At 34.2% G+C, this 25,423-nt stretch overlaps 1 protein-coding gene across 2 annotated transcripts; it reads left to right on the top strand.

Annotated features, from left to right (window-relative positions):
* The first annotated feature begins 982 nt into the window (after window positions 1-982).
* RASSF9 (Ras association domain family member 9) lies at window positions 983-25,069 on the top strand. 2 transcript variants are annotated; one of them, XM_074226534.1, is made up of 2 exons: window positions 983-3,062; window positions 19,150-25,069. In XM_074226534.1, the coding sequence occupies exons 1-2, from the start codon at window positions 3,001-3,003 to the stop codon at window positions 20,405-20,407; spliced, it is 1,320 nt and encodes a 439-aa protein (XP_074082635.1). In that variant the 5' UTR covers window positions 983-3,000; the 3' UTR covers window positions 20,408-25,069. The 2 variants fall into 2 exon arrangements, with proteins under 2 accessions (XP_074082635.1, XP_074082636.1); XM_074226535.1 differs by lacking the exon at window positions 983-3,062 and adding an exon at window positions 10,224-14,072.
* The last annotated feature ends 354 nt before the right edge of the window (window positions 25,070-25,423 follow it).

Below are 25,423 nucleotides of genomic sequence, written 5' to 3'. Positions count from 1 at the left end.
TCATCCTGATTTATATCTGACCACTGGACCCAGATGGCTCTGGAAGAGAAAGTGAGGCTGGTAACTTAGCATGACCACATCTGGCTCAAATCCAATTCATGTGCTTGTCATAGTATCACTTCCCTGATGTCATGGTCTTCTTCAAAAATGAAGAATAAACATTATAAGCAACCACAGTATATTTTCCCAACTAAAAATCTCTTGCTCTATAGAAAATTTTTCCAACCTCCCTTAATTATTAATGTCCTTGCTCTCTTGTTTCCTATTTATCCTGTAAATAGCTTTTTGTACATATTTATTTGCCCCTTGTCTTCCTTATTTGGTTGTGAGTGTCTTGAGGTCAGAGATTATCTTTTTTCTCTTACTGTATTTCCCATTGTTTACTATAATAAGCATTTAATATTTATTGTCTTATTGATCTATTGACTTGTTGCCAGATATAGAGAATTACACAATAAATTACTATTTTTCCTGAAAGTAACCAGAAAGTTCAACTCATCTCAATTTTTAATAGTAAAATAGAATTATGAAAGTAAGGTTAAAATAGTGAGTACAGAATCAGCCTTGCAGCCAAGAAGTTATTTTTGTTCACTTGTTTCAATTGTGTCCAACTCTTGGTGACCCTATTTGGGGTTTTCTTGACAAAGACACCCGAGTGATTTGCCATTTTCTTCTCCAATTCATTTTACTGGGGCAGAGTGACTTGTCCGAGCTAGAAAGTGTCTGAATCTGGATTGAACTCAGATCTTCCTAACTCCCTCACTCCAGGCCTGGTACTCTATTCACTATTCCACCTAATTGTCATAAGCCAAGAAGGCATGGATTCAAATCTAGCATCATACCCCTACTAGCTGTGTGACCCTGGGCAAGTCACTTGATATCGCAGTATATGTTGAAGAGAGCTGCAAAGGATGTCCCCCCCTCCATCCCCGGATTTTCTAATATCATTTAAATCACAGATTTTTATTATATTATAATATTATTATATATTGTAAAATCATTGATTTTTATAATGTTCTTGATGAAATTTCTGAGGAATTCCAGTGCCTCCTGGACAATAAATTCAGTTTAGTTTTAGGAATAAATATATTTCATCATATATACATACACACACAAACCTGTATATGTCAAATGTTTATATTAATGTATCCTTCAGTCAAACCTCCATTGCTATAGTTTTGTCATAAGATAACGTTGTCTGGGGGCAGCTCTGTGGCACAGTGGATAGAGCACCGGCCCTGGAGTCAAGAGGGTCTCAGTTCAAGTTTGGTCTCAGACACTTAGTGATTGCCTAGCTGTGTGATTTCGGACAAGTCTCTTAACCCCATTGCTTTGCCAAAAAAGAAAAAAAAATTAGACAACATTGTTAGGTCCATTCACCCACTATGCAAGACTGAATCTTGTGCAGAGATGAAGATAATATCCGAATATTTTTAATATCTTTAGGGGGGAAAATTGACTATGGTGGATAGATTACTTTCTTCAGTGGCAAAGATCACCTCCTTTCTAAGCCTTCTCATCTGAATGATAATGCTAGTTCATCAAGAAAAAGAACATTATAAAGGGAATATGTATTAGATTTGGTTTCAGAAGACCTGAAAAATTGGCCCTGTCATTTAGTAACTGCATCTGGACAAGTCATTGGCTCTTCAATTGCTTTCTGGAAAATTCAGAGAGCAGACTAGATGGGCTCTTTTAGCTCTAGCTCTAAGGTTCTATGATCTGTAAGATTCCAGGAATTTTCATTCTCCAAGGGCAGTCTCTGACTTTCTAACTATATGATAGTGGTCAAGGTCTTCATTTCTCAGTGCCTCCAAAATCTTTTTAAGATTACAACTGCTGGGAGAATTCAGGTCGCTGAGACCTGAGACCAAGTCTCCACTCTACTGGATTATATTGACTCTTAGATATGAACTGCACCCTTTGGAAGGTTTTTGATTTTCTCCTGGAGACATTCTGGAAAAAAAAATCAAAGATGACTCTTAAGGAGCTTACAAAAGAACAATCAGAAACATGGAAATTTAATATAAGGGATGATTCAGAAACCTCAAAAGCTCTTTGCCTGAAATGAAATCTATAAAGGCAAAAAATAAAAATTAGATTTTGTGGAACTATAAGCGATATAGGATTGCCTATGATCTTGAGAAGTGATAATAGCCTTTGAAATGTCTGTGGTGAGCAAAACAGTTAGGTACTATTTCAATAGACTAAGTGTAAAAAATATTGACTGTAGCTCACACAGGTGAAAAAATATTGCATAAGGGCATTAAAAATATTTGCAACAAAAATATTATCAAAACAGTGCATCAAAGCTTACTTAACTGACCAGGCAATGCAAGGTGTTTTTGTTTTGTTTTGTTTTGTTTTGTTTTGTTTTGTTTTGTTTTGTTTTGTTTTTTTACCCAGCATGTACTCACAAGTGAATTGCCATTAAGATTTCTGTGGGAATTTTAACTTTAAAGGGTTGCATGATAGACTCTGTAATAAAAATGGTAAGAAGACATTCATAGCCACATATAACATGTGTCTGAAGGAATGTTGTAAATGCATACTATGTAATTAAAGAAGTAGTGTTTTTACATATAAATGCAGACACTTATATATTTAGAATAGTCATTAAAAGAGAATAGTTTTTTTTTTGTGAAATAGGATTCCCCATTAACTGTAATTGAGGTTTCAGTTGTAACTAAGATGTAATAAAAGAACATTTTTAAAAGACCATAACGTACACTAGGGCATCATATTTCTTCAGCTACTGAGATCTAGTCTAGTTCAATTATGAGCCACACATTGCAAATAGACAAACCAGTTCAGCTAAAGTTTAAAAAAGTCCAGCATCTCAAGCAATGTGCTTATTAAAGAACTTTCTTTTCATTTGACTGTCTTTAGTATTGTTTACAGAATCATAAGATTATAGAGCTGGAAAAAACCTTAAAAGACTATTTATTGAGTTCAACTAGCTCACTTTTTTTGTTTTTGTTCTATCCTCTCATTTTACAGATGGGGACATCAAGGCTCAGAGAGATTAAGTGGTTTGCTCCAAGTCCCATGGGTAGCAAGAGGTAAAAATTGGAATCACACACACACAGGACATCCAGTTGTAGAAACCCTGTTCTTGTCTTGTTTTTATTCCCTTTTCTAACCAGACCAAGCTCTAAAAAGAGCAGCTAGGTGATGTAGTGAATAAAGCCCTGATTTTGGAATCAGGATTACTCATCTTCGTGAGTTAAAATCTGACCTCAGACACTTATTAGCTGTGTGACTCTGGGCAATTCATTTAATCTTGTTTACCTCAGTTTCCTCAACTGTACAATGAATGGGAGAATGAAATAAAAAAAACACTTCAGAATATTTACCAAGAAAACTTCAAATTGGGTCATGAGTCTTGAGAGAGTCCAAGAATACATCTCTTCAATCTATGTGAACAACTGGAAATCAATCCTTCCTGGGATGCAGGTTCCTCATGAAATGAGGAAATTTAAGCAAATATTCTTCAAAATTTCTTCCTGTCCTTAATCTTTGATCCTACAAATCAATGAATATTAATTTTCCAAATAGTTCAAAAATTATTTTACTCATAGAATCCATTGACTAGGAAAATTAGTAAACTAATGAACTATAACATGGAACAAATAATACTTAAGAAGGTAGCCATTGACTGAAATATTTTTAGTTTAAGAATTTTCCTCAAATATGACCAAATTTCCCAACCTAAACTTATACTTACTATGTCTAAGGAAGTATGGGATCTACCACACCCAGCACAGATTAGGCAAATTTTGAATGAATATAACTTTTTAATTATCATTTGATTTCTGCAAATGGAGACAGTCTTTGAGTTATACACATCCGGTTTACATTGTATTTTTACACTATAATAATAATAATAGTAACTTTATTAGTGCTAGCATTGCATTCTTACATCTGAACCAGTGCTTGCATATCCATAATCTTACATGCTCCTATGGAAGAGGCCATTTGAAGTGGTGAGGAAAGACCAACTTTGACTTCAGGAAAAATTAGATTCAGTCCTGCCTTAGATACTCAGATAATTCAATCACCATGGGCAAGTCATGCTCAATCTTTCCCTGAATCAGGTCATTCTCTAAAACTATAATTTAAGAAAACATCCTTGGTCTGCATCTGTGGAAGGAGTTTCCATCCTGTGAGTTCCCTCATGTTGATGCAATACCCAGACTGGTTTTAAAACAAACAGTGGGGAAGTGAGGTTGATGGGTGTTATTATCCTCATAGGACAAGTGAAGAGTCCAAGGTTTGTACAAATATGTGACTTTGCCCATGGTAATACAACTTGGTAAAGAGAATATTAACCTGCTATTTAGACTTCAAATAAAGAGTTCTTTCCACTAGGAAAAACTCTCAAAGTACCTTTTCAATGCCTTTTTTTAAAATTTTTTACAAGGCAACGGGGTTAAGTGGCTTGCCCAAGGCCACACAGCTAGGTAATTATTAAGTGTCTGAGGTCAGTTTTGAACTCAGGTACTCCCGACTCCAGGGCTGGTGCTCTATCCACTGTGCCACCTAGCTGCCCGCTTCAATGCCTTTCTGATCTTGCCACTGGATTCTGTTGACTCTGGAGGAGAGAGTGAGGCTGGTGACTGTAAAGTTCTCCCTCACTTAAATCCAAGTCACTGGCTTCTCAGGACATCACCTTGTGGTTGTCATTGGTCCTCAAAGGAGGAAAAATAACAATCTGGGTCCCAGAAGCTCATTGGAAGATGCTCTTGATTGAGACTGTCCCTTCTTCCTTCTGTTTTTAAACATTCCTCCGCCACCCCCACCCCCAGAAGTCCTAAAGAAAGCACAACTGTTATATTTGCCATTCTTCCCCTTATTCTAAAGCTTTTCTCATATCCAACAAGGTTAGCACATTACTATTAATAGTACTATTTGCATGGCACTCTTCCTAATCCTACCTTTTGCTAGCAAAGAAAATGTGGGTGTGGTAGGAACAGAGAAAAAGCAAACTTACTTTATGTGTTACATAGGTCACATTATACCAAAGGTACAAATGGTCCACTGGTGCTTACCGAGGACTTAAAATTTTGCCGGGGGAAGGGTGTTAAACAAATAGCCTTTATGTATTATGTCAGGATCCAATTCCCACTTTTGAAATTCTCTATGAGAAAAATAACCAAGTTAAATGTTCTTGTGAAACCTATCTCATTTGTAAGATGGAAGATAATCTACAGTTTACCTATGGTGATTTTAATGTTTTTAGCTAAGTATTGGGTCATCTCAAAAACAGAGTTGGGCTGTCTATTGTGTAAGGGTTGTGTTTTATTCTGACACAGAAGCAGCCTTCCAAGCCCTCTGGGCCTTTGGTACATCTGTCTGCCTGGACTCTGCCTTAGAGTTCTGGAACGTCCGGGAGTGATTTGGTAGAGTCAATGTCATGATCCAGTTGCCAGTATTGCCTTGTATACTTTCAATTCAGTCCAGAGAATTTGAGATTCTAAGTTGTAGAGACTCTAGGTTTCAGAGAGGTTGCCAATATAGGTTAGTAAAGGGAATTTTCCACTAAGAGAACCCAATAGCAATTTAATTACAGGTTTAGTATAAAAAAGAAAATTGAGAGTATAGTAAGGGTCTGTTAATAGACTCTAAACCTTAGTTCAAGGACAATACTAGTGAGCTTTGGGGAATCTTAGCACTGGTTGACTGGTTTCATTCCCAACAATTCCCATAAAAATAATATCTAGATGCTGGCTGTAAGGTTATCTAAGGATACAGTGAAAGTGGAGAAGTAAGGAGTCTTAGCCTGGTAACCTATAGAGTAGCAATACAAAGCCATTGCCTACTCCTCTCCAGGCAGTATGCTCTAATGGGAATCTGAGGAACTGAGTTAAAGTCTTCCCTCAGATATTTCCTATCTGGGTCACCCTAGGCAAATGATTTAGCTTCCATAGGCCTCAGTCTCCTTATCTGAAAAAATTAGAAAATCAGAATAGTTGGCTTCTGAGACCTGGTTTCATCCATTTCTAGATCTGTGATTTTTCTCTGGAGAATGACACAGACATGAATACATAGAGAGCAATACACATATCTCTATGTACATGGAGTCTAGAATCTCTCTTTTTCTTAAGGATACAGGTTTGTAAGTATAAAACTGGAATCAATTCTTTAATATTATTTCTTTCTGGTTTTTAGATACTGAGTTTAAAATTCATTATTAATTACATATTTAAATGCACATATATATACTTAAATGCTTTTACACAAGCTCTTTTTTGAAACTTAATTTTAGTTAGGATCACATATTTTGGATATGGAAAGCACATTAGAGATCAATTCAACATATTTTCTCATTTTGCAAGCAAGAAAACTGAGGCTTAGAGAAATTAATTAACTGCCTAAAGTCATAAGGGGCAGTTAAGTGGTACAATGGAAAGAATGCTGTGCCTGGAGTAAGGAATCTTCATGAGTTGAAATCTCGCCCTAGACACTTACTAGCGGTGACATGGCCAAGTCATTTAACCCTGTTTGCCTTAGTTTCCTCATCGTAAATGAACTGGATAAAGAATTAGAATTAGAAAACCACTCCAATATCTTTCCCAAGAAACCTCCAAATGGGATCAGGAAGAGTCAGATGTATCTGAAAAATAGTTGAACAATATGCAACAACTAAAACATACACACAGTAAAGATCTGAAAGTAAAATTTGAATCTAAGTCCTCTGACTTCAAATACAGACTCCCACAGGTCTTGAAAATGAAATTTAATCATTTATTAGAAAATTAGGTGCCAACAGAATTTACATTGTGGAACTTTCAAATTTACTTTAACAATTTGATGATGAATTTTAAATCCAGTATCCACAAGCAGCAAGAAATAATATGAAATGATTCAAATCTTTGAACTTAATTTGATTTTTAATTTATGGAATAAAACAAGTATTTCTGTAACAAAGTATAATTCAACAAAAGATGGCACATAAAATTGCAAATATACTCTGTACAACTTGCTATTCCTTTCAAGTATACAACAAAATTGTCCTGTAAATTTTCTCCCTTTTTTTAACTTACCAGGTCCTACACCCATCTGTCTGGGCTTTTTTTTTTTTTAAATACACTCATAGAGGAGTCATACCATTGATCCTGGCATTAGAAAAACTTACTTCCAGATCCTATCTCTGACATTCACTAGATTCTGAGCAAGTTATTCATCTTTCCTGACTTTTAGGAAACTTGCTAAGACTATAAATTGCACAGAAGATCCTGACCTGCATTAGAAAGTGGGGGTTCCTCAACAGGGTTTTCCCTAAGCCATTGAAGTCACTTTCTCTATCCATTATACAACAGATATTCAGTGATCTCCATGAAGGCTTACTTTATTTTAAAGCTAAAATTATAGTCTCTTTCTCCTCTCAGAATTTTCTCAAAATTAGTTGTTCACATGTAGGTGCAAAAATAATGTTATTCGTTGAACATATCACACTTCTACCATTCGGCCATGAAAATATAAAATAAAATCAAATACAATATTTCTTTATGATTTACAGTAACACATTTGAACAGAAAAGTATAGAAATGTACATTTTCTTGTTTGTTTTTTTTTGAAATGTACATTTTCTTTTATAAGATTGCTAATGTTACTTGACAAGATAAAATCATACAGTTCTTAGACACCTTGGAGTTCATATATTTGAGTCTGTATGTTACGAACTAGGTAATTTTCTACTAGGGCTTTCAGTACACTCACATCCTCCTGAAACTTCAATAATTCATTCTGACAGTGGAAAGTGGAAGGGAAGAGAAGAAGTATCTATCAAGTTTTTATTATATATTATGTGGACATATAGGAAGTGTGGATACTGGAGCTGGAGTCAGGAAGACTTGAGTTCAAGTTGGAACTCAAATCTCTTACTAGCTCTGTGACCCTAGGCAAATCATTTAACTCTGTTGGTCTCAGTTTCCTCATCTGTAAAATGAGCTGGAGAAAGGAATGGGAAACTATTCCAGTATCTTTGCCAAGAAAGCCCCAAATGGGATCACAAATAGACAACAATATTCTAGTCACTCTGTTAAATGCTTAATAAATATTATCTTAATCCTCACAACTCTGTGAGCTAGCTACATTTTACAGTTGAGCATTTTGAGGCAGACTGGGATCAAATCTTTCTTTGTCCTAATTTACTTTGACTTCTCTAAGTTGATATCTTTATTTAAACTAATGATTCTTTTGAATATGCTTTATGTCATGTGATATAAACAACCAATTATATCACAATGTAATGAAATATAATGTAGGATTTGATTAGACAGATACAAAGTACAAATGCTGTTGTATGCAAATATGAGCTATTATTGATTAATAAAGTTAATGTCATTGATAACAAGAGTATGATACAGGAGCCAAGAAAGACAATTAGATCCTATTTTTTTTTTTTAGATTTTTCAAGGCAATGGGGTTAAGTGGCTTGCCCAAAGCCACACAGCTAGGTAATTATTAAGTGTCTGAGACCGGATTTGAACCCAGGTACTCCTGACTCCAGGGCCGGTGCTTTATCCACTAAGCCACCTAGCTGCTCCAGACAATTAGATCTTAAAGAACATAGAGATGGATATGGAATCCAGGAATAGGAAGTGAAAGTCCTAACACCCCTGGCTGTCTTTAGATCATATCTGAAAAACTGAGTTCAGTTTAAGGTGACACCATTTTGGAAGACTTTAATAGTTGAGGATGACCAGTTTAGGGTAATTATGGTTATGAAATATCTAAGTTTTATCCCATGAAGTATTCAGTGTAGGACCTAGAGATATTTGGACTGGAACTAACACTGTGACTATCTTCAAGTATTTCACAGGCTAGTATATAGAGGGAAGATTCAAGTTGTTTTACTTGGTCCCAGAGGAAACAGTTAATAGTAATAAATGGAAGTTAAAAATAGACAGATCTGACCTCAAGGTCAGGGAAAACTTTTTGAACTTTTTAAGTATCCAAAAGTATTATATTCTGGTTTGGAATGTCATGGAAAGTTTCCAAGCAAAGATTGAAAGATGACTTTTAAGTTATATTGTAGAAAGGATCATCATCATCATCATCATCACTCTCCTCTGGCTAGTTCCTTCCTGAGGTTTCTTCCAGCTCTAACATTATACAATCTAGAACTATTATTATAAAATCTTGAGTTTTTGAAAGCAGGGAAAAATCATGCATATATATATATATGTATATGTATATAGATAGATAGATAGATAGTATTATATAAATATGATGATGATGTTTGTCCCGCATTCTTGAAGAATACCATAACATCAAGGAGATGATGCCATAGCATGCACATGAATTGGATTTGAGTGAGAGGGCAGCTGTACTGTCATCAGCTTCATTTTCTCCTGTAGAATCATCTAGGTCCAGTGGCCAGATACGAATCAAGATGACTGGAGATGGTCCTGCTTGTGAGGCAGTCAGGGATGAGTGACTTGCTCAAGGTCACATAGATAATATGAGGTCATATTTGAATTCAGGTCTTCCTGACTTTAGGACTGGCACTTTTTATATAAATATATGTATGTATGTATGTGTATATACATGCAAACAAATTTAAATATTTAAATATTAATATCCCTCCCTATATAGTATGTATGACTGGACATGTGATTTCATTTTAAAGGGAACTCTCAGGAGAGTACTCCCTCTACTAGTCTGATCTTTGCAATTTAGCATCTTAGAGGGTTGCCTAAGGCACTAAGAGGTTTAGTGACTTGCCCAGACCTTACACATAGAGTTAAATAAATGTTTGCTAAATGCATTAAAGTATTAATGAATAACCCAATCAGAATAGGATTATGAAGTAAATACAACTTTCAAAACCCAAACAAGCCATAAAGTAGACTTTAGACATGATGAAGCACATTCTAGGTGTGGAAGATTTCTTGCCAAAATTTAGTAATGAATGGTCATTACTTTTAAACTTGTTCGGTCTAGTGGCTCAATTTTGGGAAATTATGTGTCAGACTATAAAAATTACCAGCATTCAAATCATACTGACCATACAAATCAAAGATGAGTTTGATTGGCTTTTTGTTTCTAATATGCTTACCTTAAAAAATAGATTTCTTTTAAAATGTACCATCTTTTCTCTATAAAGTTCTTTGTAATGATAAGTACTTTAAATTTTAGTTATTATTTCTATTTTTAGTCATCATAAGTTCAAAGTTTTAAATATCTTCTAAATTATTATATTAACTCCATAAGAAGATAATGATTGGATATTGTGTATAAGGTATATTATTCTATTTTAGCTAATTCCATTAATTTTCTGATTCCTATAAATTATCAATGTGGAAACTCCCTTCACTAAAATGATTTGGGAACTTAGTCTCTGATTATGTAGCCTTAAAGTATTGTTTACCCTCTTCTTATCATACTCTTTGGTTCTTTTGAAGCCTATGGATCTCATCTCAGAATCATGTATTTAAATGCAGAAAATAAAATGGATAAGATCATAAAGGAAACCAATTATTTTGAAACAAGGCTGCAGTTTTCCCCTCCAAGTTCAAAGATCTCTGTAAATTTTAACTTCAACTTGAGTGCACCTCTCTTAGAAAGTTGTCCAAAGTACTAAAAGATTGTTGCTTTCCCAAGTTCACAGAAGTCTGATGAGACCAACATAGGATGGGAACCCACGTCTTCCTGACTCCAAGGTTGGAGGAAGTAAAACATAACATCCACAAAGGAAAATATATAGCCTCACCTTATTCTGTCTCCTAAGCTGGAATAAGGTGTTCTGTTCTGGATTCCATATTTTAGGAAGGAGATTGACAATTCCTATATTTCCTGTTTACTTATACCTAATTCCCTTCCACACTCCCTATAATCCTGTGACACTGGATTGCTGACTGTCCTTGTTGTACATGCAATATTCTATCTTCTGTTGCCTTTTCACTGACTGCCTTTTATTCTTAGATTGTTCTTCCTCCTTTTGTCTTATGACTTGCCTTGCTTCTTTAAAAATTTAGCTGACATTTCACATTCTGAAAAGTTTTTCCTGATCTTCCTTAATGCCAGTGCCAATTTAGTTTGTGTGTGTGTGTGTGTTTGTGTGTGTGTGTGTGTGTGTGTGTGTGTGTGTGTGTGTGTGTGTTATCTGGGGGGGAGCAAGGAAAAATTGTTTTTCCCCATTTTTTTTCTCCCCAGAAACCTTCTGACAATCAATCTATATTAATCAATAAACATTTATTAAGCATTTGCTATGTTTTGGCAGATAGTAGATGCTTATTAAATTTTTATTGTCCTATTAAAATGGATTTTCCCTATTAGAATTGTAACATATAAAAAGTTGAAGAGGCATAGTTTCTGGATAATCATTTTTATTAATCATGCCAGTGGGCAATTAATAAAAGGGGTCAATGGTTCTTTAGAATGCCAAACATCCTTCGTGGAAGACATTCAATATTCATATACCCTTGGACCACTGAGTCTTCCTGAGGGTGCCAATTAACTGATTGGTTAACAACTAATGAGAAGAATGAATATTATAATGAAAGATAAGCTTATTCTAAAGAGGGGCTTGGAGATGTGAATCTGATCTCTCAGATTTAGACAAGCAAACCTATCTTCTATCCAGATTACCTCAACCTAAGGCAATCTAGACAAAGGGTTCTGTGCTCAGATCTGACTGAGTGAAACACAATGAACTAGAGTTCACTTAAATTGAATTCTTGGTAAGGTTCTCTAGCAGCTCCAGGATTTCATCTCATCATCTGGTCTGCCTTTCAGAGAGCTAACCTTGACAATGTTCAAAAAAAGAAATTTCCAAATATTTTATTATTTAATAATCATTTTTCTCAGAATAAAAAAAATTCTTAAGAGAGACCGCCTTTTTTTTTTCTGTTTTTAGTTCCAGGGCTTAACATAGTGTCTAGTACCTAGTAAATAGTTTTAAAATGCTTTTGATTTTGATCTGACTTGATAATCATATGTGCCCAGAGGAGGACAAACAGGATGTTGAGGGGAGAAGAAATTCAACTTATTTGAAGAAAGTACAGATGATAGGAAGAGTAAAAAGAAGGTTTTGTAGAAAAAATAATAGCTATTTTCAAAGTCATCACATGGAAGAAAGATTAGATTTATTCTCTGTGTTTCTAGACACCAGAAAAGGAGAGGTGAAAGTTACTAAATTTAAATTTTGGATCAATATAAAAGGAAAAAAATTCTAATCCTTATTGCTATAAAAAATAGAATGGGAAAAGGCATTATGTGCCCTTGTGGCATTTGAGATTTCTTCTACAATGAGATTCTCTGATTGTATTATTTTCTATAGGCAAATTCCCTTATAGACAAGACATTCCATAAGTCCACGAATGTGTTCGGAAAATCATTTATCACAACTGAAATTTATATAGTTCTTTAAGGTTTGTGAAGCTTTTCTCAAATTGGAGATTATTCTTGTATCCAATAGCATTATTCTAATGATATAGATGAGGAAACAGATTCAGAAAGTTTATGCCCCTTGTCCAATGTCAACCAGGAATTAGAGTTTGAAGGCAATATTAATCGAGATCTTCCTGGTTCCTCGTCTAATATTGTTCTATGTATTCGGGCATACTGACTTCTGAAGAAGGGTAGAAACACCAGAATATGAAATGTTGCTTGGCTTTTTAAAACATATACTAGTGTGGGGTGGCTAGGTGGCGCAGTGTATAAAGCACCAGTCCTGGAGTCAGGAGTACCTGGGTTCAAATCCGGTCTCAGATAATTGGCCTTGGGCAAGCCACTTAACCCCATTTGCCTTGCAAAATAAAAAAAAAAACACACCTAAAAAAAAAACAAAAAACCCCCATATATTAGTGCCCTCTATCCTACCCAAATTTCCTTGTATTCATTTTGTATATTGTTTGTATATTGGATGCTCTAGAACTCTTAGAACATATTTCAACTACTGGAACTTGAGAATTTTTAAAAATCTTAAAGTTATTAAAGTTAAAGATTTCACAAAGACTTTTGGACACACACACACATGCTCTTTGTGTTTGTGTGTGTGTATGTGTGTGTGTGTGTGTGTGTGTGTGTGTGTGTGTATGTGTGCATCTTAGGGAAATCAAACAATCAAAACCACTGAACCTGGAGGTAGGCAGATTGATGTTTTAATCCTGCCTCTATGACTATGACTCTGGAAATCAAAGTTCTGCTTCTCAGTTTTCTCATCCATAAAGTAGGAATAAAAATAAGCACCCATCTCCCAAGGTTCTCCTGAGGATCCAGTGTTCTAAATAATATTTATATTTTTATTGCCATGAATAGACTATATTTATGAAAATATGTCTATATCCTCACAAATATTAAAATACAATAGAAATATTAACTATTATTATCATCAGTACTATAATTATTATTATTATAGTTACCTCTCCTGAAAAAAACACAAACTATTATTTAGTATTTGGTTTTCCCTGACACTGTAGGTGCTTAATAAATTCTGTGCAATAAATAAATAAATAGATAGATAGACAGATATAAATACATAATAAATTGTATCAACCAAATCTTATTTAAAATGTAATATAAAACTATTTTAAAGAAGCACATAAGTGAATTATTTTGTAGACTATAAATGAGCATTCTCTAATTAGTCTTTTTGAGAGAATCCAATTTTTATTTTTTAATACTGAATTTCATTTATGTGGAGCACATCTGTATTGACATATGTGTCTTGCTTCCTCAGGACTATTTAGTCCAGAGTCCCTATGGCAGTTTTCCAACTGGCAGAGATGCTCCCCAAAGCTAATCCTCCCTACTTTATAGTCCCTGTCCTGTCTTGCAGTGAAAGCCGATAACAGAATCCCAGGCTCAGAAGAGCATGGGAATGACTGACCCAAGCTTCAGTGTGAAGGTCTTGACTTTGAAATTCCCCTGGGGCTTGAAGGGAGAGACTCTCATATTTGGAGTAGGCCAATGAATTGCTTCCCTGAGTGTGTTGAGTCCTACGTCAGTTAGTTGGCTTCAGACTTGCTGGGGAAATAATCTCAGATCATTGGAAAAAATCATCATTACTATTTTGGAATAAGCACATCAGCATCCAGGGGCAGGGACAGGAGGATGCAGGGGTAAGTTTTTATTTGCTGGGGTCCTTTGTGGTGATTTGGAATTGTTTCTTTCTGTTCCTTTTTCCTAAACTAAACAGATGTGGCAAGATCTAATCAGGAATTATTCTCAGAGTTGCCAAGTCCTTGACTTAGGTAGAGAAGATGGATGAGGAATATCTTCCTATGGACCTTTTTAGTCATTCTATAAGAAAAAAATAATTATTAAGAGTTCACTATGGGCCAGACATTGCAAATGGAAAGTCAAGTATCAAAATAGAAATAAAAGGACCACTTTCCAATTTAATTAAAAGACTGAATACATTGCTTTCCTTTTTTCAGTCTTTGTACTTTTAGAAAAAGATGATTTTCAGTTTTCCCTAAAAAAACTTTAAAATCATGTACATAATGCTAAAATGTCCTTAATTTCCTCTTCACTGGTTTCCATGACTACTTTTCAGATTTCATTAATTTTATTAATAATTATTGCTCTGAAAAAATCTATGTCTGCTAAAATAATCTAAATTTATCTAAAGTTCACTTTCCATTTCCAGGGATATAAAATTCCGATTTGAGTTTCTTTTTGTTAATGTATCTGTGGTTCTTTTATATATATGGTGTGTTTTTTGGAGGGATGAAAATATCTATCAAGATGCCATGTGATTTATCCACTCTTCTTGGAGCTTTGAGTATAGTATTTGAGAAGCATGCATGGTATATAGTAGGAAGAGTGATGGATTTAAATAATCCAGACAACTTGAATTCAAACCCAGCATCAGATATTTAGCAGCAATGTGACATATCTCAACCTCAGTTTCTAGATCTGTAAAATGTAAATAAGAGTAGTATCTATGACACAGGATTGTTTTAAAGATGAAATGAGATAATATATAAGGTGTTCTGAAGTCCACAGAGCAGGATATAAATTTGAATTATTATTAATTGGAGAACAGCAAGGTAAGGGTTTTGAGTTAGCCTACTGAACAAGCCAATCAGAACTTTTTTTTTTCCTAAAGAGGTTGCAGAAGGGAAATGAGAAACTTAATCTATAGAGAGAAAGAGGGTTTATTACAAGGATGACCAGAAACAACTGTTGACTAGCAACCCCAAATTCAGTGATTGCAGTTCACTGAAGTTTCTGGAATAAGAGTCAAAACAGTTACATGTCATCGCTGATCTCAGTTTCCTAAGTATTATGGATACAAAAAGCAACTCCAAATGACAGTCAAGACCACTACCCAGGCCTTGAGTAACCCAGAGCTCTCTTACTTTTTGTTCCCTGGAACAAAAATAAAAGTTGTGTCTTGATCCTACATGGAATAATACTGGCAGAACTGTTTTTTGCTTTTGTTTTCCACTGAGCTATCCTTCCATAGGGAGGAATAATACAGATGAAACTGTGTATCTGAGTTAGGGGCTCTATCACTATTAAAAGGTAAAAGATAAAACAGTCTCATTGACTTCTTATAGGAATCACAAATGGGGGTCCAAGGTGGGAAAGAGATATTGAGTAAAGAGATCTTTCCTCTTTGATTGGCAAAGACTGCAACTGAGAGATTCTAATTTCTGAAAACAGAAATGTTAGCTGAATTGCCAAAACCTGAGACATAGATACATGGCCATTATTTAGAAGACAAATAGAAAATGATGACATGATCCAGATCTTACAAATTGATTTCAAGGCTGGTTATATAATTGATGTCAGTCACAGACTTTCTTTTATATTTTCATATTATTATATTTCTTTTATATTTTATTTATATTTTATATTATATTAATTTATCAATATATTTTACATATTTTTATGTAATTAGTTTTAGAAATGATTTTTAAGTTAAAAACTGAGTACATTTTTGGTTATTTCTCTTTGATCTGAATTTAGAAGTAATTTTATCACTCTTCATAAGCATGTATTTCAAAGTGCTTTTTTAGAGCCAACGGTTGCCAAAGAATCACATTTTTTCCTTATCTTGAGGATCAAAAGAAAAGTTTCCCACAAAACTGAACAAGAGTAAACCAGTTTCTTGGATGATCCCTTGTGAAAAGTCACTAGGTTCTAAATGTTTTTTCTATAAAATAGAACACTCCTTTTTGTTTTTGTTCAAGAGTGCTAGCCTGAAATCTATTAGGAAGTTTTTGTACTTCATTTGCAACTTTGCCTTTAGAGGTATTAATGCAACTTTTTCTGCAAAGCAAAATCAATGGTCCATTCATTTTAACAAACAGTTTTTAAGGTAAAGTTAATAAAGAGAATGTGTCTCCATTGCTAGTACACCACAGACATTTCAAAATCTAAATCTCAAAGCACATTGTCTTTGGTATTTCCTTTTGAATTCTCAAAAATTGAGGAAATATTTTATATTATTTTACAATAACTACACTTACATAATTTTTACAAATTTACAAACAAAATTTACAAATACACTTACATAACATTAAAATAGATTGTTACCAAAAATTGGATTACAGATGTAGAGATTGAAGAAACCTTAGAGACCATGTAAATAAATTCTCTAATTTTCTATCTGAAGTAACTGAATTCCAGGTAGTCAGAAGTGAATTTTGAACCCAATTCCTTTGAGTAAAAACCAATATTCTTTCTTCTATGGAGGATGCAGTCTTCACATAAGTATAAATATTATAGGCATGTGTTTTCTTTTATACCTTGCATTTAGTCACTCAGATATGACTAAAGAATTAGTTTGATTTATAACTCAATGGAATTTACATAATCCAAAATCTATGAAATATTAGATGGGTGAATATTAATTCTGCCTACAAAGTAGATCCTTATTGTTATGTGAGTATATATGTGTTCATTAATTTATATACACATATATGCATACAAAATATGGTAGTATGAACTTTTTATATATGCTATATATTATTTATTTATTAATATGAACTTAAATACTAACATAAAATGTGAACTCCTTAAGGCATTTATGATTTCTGTTATTTCTTTTGTCATCAAAAGATCATAGACCTGGAACTCTAATGGATGCTGGAGGCCACCTAATATATTGCCTCCATTTTATAGTTAAGGAAACTGAGTTCAGTGAATGATGTTTTCACTTTAAATCCATTGGAGTTTCCTTCCCCATACTTCCTTTCCAAATTTTCCAAATATATCTATCTATTTATAGCATAAATTAGAGGTGGATAAACACTCAGTCCATGGACCATATGTACCTAGCCATATTGCAGAGTACACTGAAGCAGATTAGAATGCAATTGAGAAATATTTAATAAAATAAGAATTAATAGTACATAAATAATTTAATATTCTTTCCTCTCATCATTATGTAGCTCACAGGGATTCTTATGTGCTTCTTATTGGCCCCTATTTCTATTTGAGTATGATACCACTAGTGGGAGGTAAAGTCAATGCCTTGGTTACATTATCAATGGATGCTCACCCCTCTCTTCCAGGACCCCACCATTACACCTCAATAGAATGTTTTATTACCATCTCTTTGATCATCTTCCTTGCTCCATGCTACCCTTTTCATTTCTTAAGAGTTTCGCCCCACATTCTCAGGTATGATAACACCAACAATGGTAACAATAGAGAAGAACAAAAGTTAAACTTTGATGGAACTGTAACAAATCTACTTTTTAAAGTTTATTTTGTCAACCTGGGAGAACTATATTACCAGTAGGAACTCTTATTCCATTTTAAATTGGGATTCCGATAGATCCACTAGATTTTTGACTTTTTCTCAATTTTGCTAAAGGAAATCACTATCAGGCTTGATAATAGAAAAGATGAACACACCCCTTCATGGTGTGTGAAGAGGTCTTAGAGTCTCCCTACTCCAAATCCCTTATTTTAAAGTGAAAGATTCTGAGACTCAGGCAAAAGATTAGAATTGGAACCAGTCTTTGAGATCATCCAATATAATCAAAACACTGGATTTGGAGTAAGAGAAATTGATTTCAAATCTTGACTCTGTCACTTACTTTGATTATGACCCTGAATCAATCACTTAACCTTCCTAAGGCTTAGTTTCCTTAAGGACTTCAAATAACCCTTCTCTCTCTAAATCTATTTCTCCATGGCTTTCCATTGATTGAATTGAGGCTCAGTCAGGGAGAGAAAATTTCCTAAGACCACAGAGATAGTAAACAGATATTTAACTAGAAACCAAATTTCTTGACTCCTAATCTAGGGATCTATTTACTATCATGCTTATAAAGGATTTTAGTAGAAGCTCTTAATGAAAAATAGAATTTGGTCTTTGATAGAGTTTGAGGTAGTAGAAAGTCTGCTGGATTTGAATGAAGAAGACCTAGGATGTGGAACAGTAGGAAATTCAAAACAAAACAAAAATGAAAACACTGATTCTGGGATTACAGCACCTGTTTTCAAATCTTGCCTCAAATGCTTACTATGTGACATTAATCTCTAAATCTTAGTTTCCTCATCTACTAATTAAAAGGGTTAGATTAGATAAATGGTCCTTAGAACCTTCCTAGACTTGGTTCTTTAATCCTGTGATACTATAACCTGGATCAGTACTCTATCAATAGCCTGAAGTAGTTACCATCTGTATGTCATCACCTGACTTTGGACAGGTGATTTCAGACCCTTCTTGCTCTAATTCTATGATCATATATGTTCCACATTATGTTCTCAACTGCAAAATGAGGGTGGTGATCAATATGGTCACTTCTAAATTTAAATTCTGTGATATCAAGTGACAGACATTCCAGTATGGTAGAAGACTATATGGGATAGAGAAAAAAAGATAGGATGTGGGGTCAGAGGGACTTAAGTCGGATCTTTATTAGTTATGTGACCAGGAGCATCTCATTCAAACTCTCTAGAGCCCTTATTTGTAAAATGGATTGGATTAGATGGTTTATGAAGTTCTTTCTATCTCTAAAGATTTAATTTTATGGAAAGCTGTTAGAATGACTGAATTGATGGTCAGATTAACCACTTTCTTATTTTTTTTTTATCACCAAAGGCTATTGACTATACATAGCATGGCAATGAGAAATGACATAAAAACTGTAAGGAGTACCTTACAGCTACCTTTCTGAATTCTGGTATGGGACAGCAGAAAGATCACATTCTTTCTTATTTTCATTCTAGATCACCACCTAAGGACATGGATGCAGAAGAAAAGGAAATTGTCGTTTGGGTTTGCCAAGAAGAAAAGATTGTCTGTGGATTGACCAAACGTACCACTGCAACTGATGTAATCCAGGCATTGCTTGAAGAGCATGAAACTACCTTGGGAGACAAACGATTTCTTTTTGGACAGCCCAGTGATTACTGTATCATAGAAAAATGGAGAGGCTCAGAGAGGGTCCTTCCTCCACTCACAAAAATCCTGAGACTTTGGAAGGCTTGGGGAGAAGAACAGCCAAACATGCACTTTGTCCTAGTTAAAGCAGATGCTTTGGTTCCAGTTCCATTATGGAGGACAGCAGAAGCAAAACTAGTCCAAAACACAGAAAAACAGTGGGACCTCAGTCCGGCCAATTACATGAAGATGTTGCCACTGGAAAAACAGAAAAGGATAGTCAGGAAAACATTCAAGAAACTGGCAAAAATTAAGCAGGATTCTGTTATACAAGACCGAGACAGCATGGAGACATTGGTGCATTTGATTATTTCTCAGGACCATACCATTCATCAGCAGGTCAAAAGAATGAAAGAACTGGATCTGGAAATTGAGAAATGTGAAGCAAAATTTCATCTGGATCGGGTAGAATATGAGGGAGAAAATTATGTGCAGGATTCTTATCTCTTGCCCAGTTCTGGTGAGGGCAAACAACAAGAAGTTACAGAGCAAGAAGAACCTCAGATACCCGAATCTTGGAGTGAGAGCGAAGGGATTTTACATCTGGAAGAACGACTGAAGCATTATAGGGCGCTTATCGACAAGTTATCGGCTGAAATAGAGAAAGAAGTCAAAAGCATTTGCATAGATGTCAATGAAGAAACAGAAGGGACAGTTACAGAAGAAATAGAAAAGAAAGACTTAGAAAGTGTTAAGCATGATTTGGATAAAAGTATGAAAGTCGGTTTAAAAATTCATTCTCACTTAAATGGCATCCAGAAAGAGATTAAATACAATGACTCCTTGCTTCAGAAGAAAGCAATAGAATATGACCTCCTGGAAGAGGAACTAAATTCGCTTCATTTGAGCAACAAAGATGGATGTCAATCCAATGAAGATAGAGAGAAAGGACTTGAGGGTAACAGTAATGCGGCAGGTCCTCCTCATATTCAGAAAGTATTTCAATCCTATACCAATGATACAGACTCAGATACTGGAATAAGCTCTACTCATAGTCAAGACTCAGAAACCACCTTAGGGGATGTAGTACTGTTGTCAACATAAATGGAATGGATATTTCATGACCAACTATCCTTGATGGGAACATTTGATGGTAAAAACCATGTCTTAGTTTAAATGATTGCCACAGTGGCCATAACTAAATCACATGGATGCTCGGTTAAAGTACTTACATAGCTGGTGAAAACGGACATGACAAATGAGCTGACTTTAAAAAAAAATCAGCTTAAGCTTTATAAGCTGTCTAATAAAAAAAAAAATCTGTTAATTAGAAATACTAAAAACAAAAAAACTCCAAGTATGAAGAGACAGTCTACAGAATAACAGTTATCACTTGAGTTTATAGTATTTTTTTGTTTGTGTTTCATGACTTGTACAAACTTAAAACTGATCATTATTTTGAGAGGGTCCAAAGAACTGAAACTGTATAATAAGAATAATAAACATCATCTGTCAAATCTTTCTTCAGTGTTAAATAGTTGGAATTTTATGTCTGAAAAAAATGATAGTTTATTTTTATCTTACATCTTAATCTTTATTTTGTAAATTTTTACAAAGGATTTTCAGCTCAATTGGTTAGACTCTTCTTGATTTATAGAGAAAGAACTATGTTGGAAAAAGTTGAGGAGCACTGCTGGGAAGACAAGCCTACAATAATCTTTTTTGTTTGGTTTGGTTTGGTTTTTTTAGTAAGGTAATCAGGGTTAATGGCATGGCGCAGTGGGTAGATCCCTGGCCCTGAAGTCAGGAGGACTTGAGTTCAAATGTGACCTCACACAAGCTATATGACCTTGGGCAAGTGACTTAACTCTGATTCCCTCACATCCAGGGCCATTTTCAGTTGTCCTGATTCAAACCTGACCACTGGACCCAAATGGTTTTGGAGGGGAAGGTGAGGCTGGTGATTTAGCATGGCACCCCCTCACTCAAATCCATTTCCCAAGCTTGTCATGTCATCATTTCCCTGATGTCATGGTCTTTTTTCAAAAATGAAGGAGAAACATTGTAGGCTAAGAAATGGGGTAATTTAGGAGCAGAGGGCAGTGGAATCATTAGCTACACGAAAACAACTATTCTAAGCAAGCTAGAAGCATTGAGAAGAGTTATATGACTGTCTCCTCCCTAGGAGTCCAGATCAGAATCAATGAGATGATGTATTTTTTTTTTTTACTTCACTGAAACACAGAACAGAATTTCAGAAAGAATTACCACACAAAAAGCCTGATTATAGAACTATTGCTTTAGGGTTGGAAGAGGTTTGGAGGTCTTTTACTTTCATTTTAATGTGGGAAAAAATGGAATCCCAGAGACAGTGAAAGACTTAATCATGTGAACTATTTTTTATCTAGGTCCTCAAACTCCAGAGTAAATACCTATACTACTGTACTCTGCTGTTTCCTCCTGCACTGCATGTCTACAAATGGTGGGAGTTAAAAGTTTTAAACCTTCTCTGTGTACAAAAAAAAAATAAAGAGCCAAAAATGGATTTCTAGACTCATTTTTCTCACCTGTGAAGAAGAGAGAATGAGACTATTGAGGCAGATGAGTCCTAAGGTCTAAATCCCAATTGTAAATCAATGATGTCATGCTTCCATTTAAAAGGACTAAAACATCAATTAGATTAAGGTACATCAGTAGGAATAAGTCAGATAAAAATCAAAGTTTACAGGTTGATGAACTTATTAAATAAAATCATTAATTTTCTATTAACTATCTGGCTATATGTGTAATTTTTTTACTAGCTTAGATTTGTCTTTATAAAGGTATAAGATAGATTATATTCAATTTTGATTTTTATTTGTTTTTTCACATTGAAAACAGTAGATTTCAGCATTATGTAGTTCAACGATATTTTAAGTTTTTCCTCTATGTGTCAATGCATATGTGATTAGAGATGTGCTGATTTTAAATTGTTTTTAAAATAATATTGTTCAGTGATTCCCAGTGCTATTTTACTCTTTCTCAAGCCATAGCAAGGAGATTTCTTTTTTATAAATTAATTTTTATTAAAGATATTATTTGAGTTTTACAATCCCCCCCCAATCTTACTCCCCCACGCCCACGGAAAGCAATCTGTCAGTCTTTACTTTGTTTCCATGTTGTACCTTGATCCAAATTGGGTGTGATGAGAGAGAAATCATATCCTTAAAGAAGAGAAGTCTAAGAGGTAACAAGATCAGACAATAAGATATCTGTTTTTTCTAAATTAAAGGGAATAGTCCTTGAACTTTGTTCAATTTGCAAGGAGATTTCTTAAAGGAAATTCTTGAATAAATTTTTATTCCTTTCCTTCTCTTTTATCTATCACCTTACTTGCTAGACATTTATCTGAGCTGAAACAAATAACACCTGTTATTTACGCCTGGACAGGAGGTGAGTCCAGCATAGTTGATTGGGGTTTTTGTGGGCTGTGCAATTATAAAATACTCTATCATGAAACTCCTGTTTATTAATTATGATGGACCAAAACTGCTGGAACAATGAAAAAAGAATCCATTAGAAGTCTTTTGTCTGAAGTTAGAAAAAAATGCGATGTGACGTGACAGCAATATTGCTCTTTGGAGAGGGAGAAAAGATGTTTATCTTAACTGTCTGACTATTATTTAGTGTAGAGAAGAAAGTTCAAGAAGAAACATTTACTAGTGAAGATTAGCAAATGATTTGATGTCCTGATTTTGAAGGAAGATAATACTTTATGAAACCTAGCAGAGTGGCACCAGCTTTACAAAGTCTTTTGTGACTTTAAAGATAATAATAATGAAGATAACTTACATGACTGTAGAACACTGGATTTGGAATGAGAAAGGCTGAGTTCAAGTACCAGCTTTAATATGTAATATTATGTGACCTTGGGAAAGTATTCTAACTTTTTTTCTTAGCCTGAGTTTTCTCAATTGTAAAATGAAGGTACTGGAATGTAAAGCATCTAAAGGTCCTTTTATAGTTCTAGATTGATCAAAGAACTATGGTAATACTTAGAACTTTGTGAGGTAGATGACACAAATGTTATCAAACCCATTTTATGGGATTAGATGACATGATAAAGTTAACAAAGATAGGAGGTGTAAGATAATTAGATCTCAAATTCTTCTGAATCCAAATCTAACATTTTTTACCATGCTAAATATTTAGCATACAGTGAAGTCTAATTGTACATTACTTTTTTTGCTTTTGCTTTTTTGGGGGGAGGGCGGGGAGATCTGGGTTAAGTGATTTACCCAGGGTCAGACAGTTAGTAAGAGTCAAATATTTAAGCTCTAATTTGAACTCAGGTCCTCCTGACTCCAGGACTAGTGTTCTATCCACTGTGCTTTAAGTATCATGACATGCATGTAGAAAATTTATCTATTTACCTTATATATAGCAAAATAAAACATTATAGGCTCACACCAACATACTGTGACTCCACATGTTGAAAAAGCATAGTGTTGATACAGTTTATAGTGTCCTTGGTAATTTTAGCCAAGTCAGCTATAGGGTTTAAAAATTCCTCAACATTTAGAAGTAGAATAACTAAAATTGTCTAATTTGCTATATCTATATTTTATGTGCCTATCTTTGTGTTCCATCCCTTCAATTTATGTGTATCTTACAATTTATAAAGGAACATTCCCTTTATATATAAAATCTGAAATTTTAAAACTTTATAATAGTCTAGTAGTCATTTAAACTATTTGTATTTGTTTATGTTTGATAGGGTAGCTAAAAGGCAGTTGGATAGAGAACAGAGTCTAGAGTCATAAATACTCATCCTTGTGAGGTCAAATCAGGTTTCAGACAAATACTGGCTATATCTCTAGTATTTGCCTTACTTTTCTCATTTGTAAAATGGGTTAGAGGAGGAAATGGCAAATCACTCCAGGACCTTTGTTAAGAAAGCCCCCTATGAGGTCCTGAAGTTGGAGACAACTCAAAAATGACTGAACAACAAAGCAAAAATGTTTGTTAGGATAGCATTTTAGGAGCCAAGTCTTCCATTAGTTTAATAAGATCTCTATTTGTTAATTCAACAAAGACTTAATAAGCACTAATTGTGTTCCCACTTGGGGAAGGAAAAAACAAATTTAAGTAAAGAAATGGTCCTTGTACTCATGGATTATGCAGTTTAGAAAGAGTAATGCTAATAAAGGATATCACATAATTAAATAGCTAAAAGATACTTATATAATCATCATCACCATCATTATCATAGCACCAGCTGTATGCTCCATAATAAAAATATGAGACAAGTGAAAAGCACCAAGCCATGTCATGGGGCATCCAAAAATATTTTTGAACACAGCTGCTGTCTTTCATTAAATTTCACAGTGATTGATGAAAAAAGTTAGATACCAATAAAGCTAAATTAGGGTACAATCTATTAATTATAGACATAGGGATGAATGTATATTTTCATTCCAGATTGTCCAGAGAAAAAGGAAAGACATTTAAAATTATCTGAAATTTCCTTACAGAATAGTATTCTGGTATTGCTACCTTTCTCGGTTTTTAAGCACAGATCAATTCCTCAATTGTCAATTCTTCAATTTCAAGGCAAAGATGCAATAGAAGAAATTTAACTCCCCTTCCCTCCCCAATAGTAAAATGAAACATTTTTTAAAAATTATTTAAGTATCTTCTCTATTACTTAAATGACAAAATATTTTCACTGGATACATTTTGAACAGTTTAAAGATGAAAATATTCCATGCAGCATTTACACTTTCTTTTTCAGCATTTACAAATCTCACTTGTGTTTTTGTATTTTATATATATATATATATATATATATATATACATATACACACATACATGATATGAATATTATGTATGTGTACATATGTAAATATATGTGTATATTATATGTATATATATATATATATATATATATAAATGTATGAGAGTGTGTTTTTCAGACAAGGGGAATATATTTAAACATCATTTCCTTTCTCTGCTGCAGTTAATGAACCCAATGGGACAAATTGAAACCATATATGATTTCTTCAAGTTGTAATGGATATAAAATATTAAATGATTAATTCTACTATTTTCTTTGACTGAGTTTTCTGTGTATCATGTGAA

The sequence above is a fragment of the Macrotis lagotis genome, chromosome 2 (genome assembly GCF_037893015.1).
Source record: "Macrotis lagotis isolate mMagLag1 chromosome 2, bilby.v1.9.chrom.fasta, whole genome shotgun sequence".
Taxonomy (NCBI): domain Eukaryota; kingdom Metazoa; phylum Chordata; class Mammalia; order Peramelemorphia; family Peramelidae; genus Macrotis; species Macrotis lagotis.
This window is presented reverse-complemented; position numbering and strand designations above follow the sequence as displayed.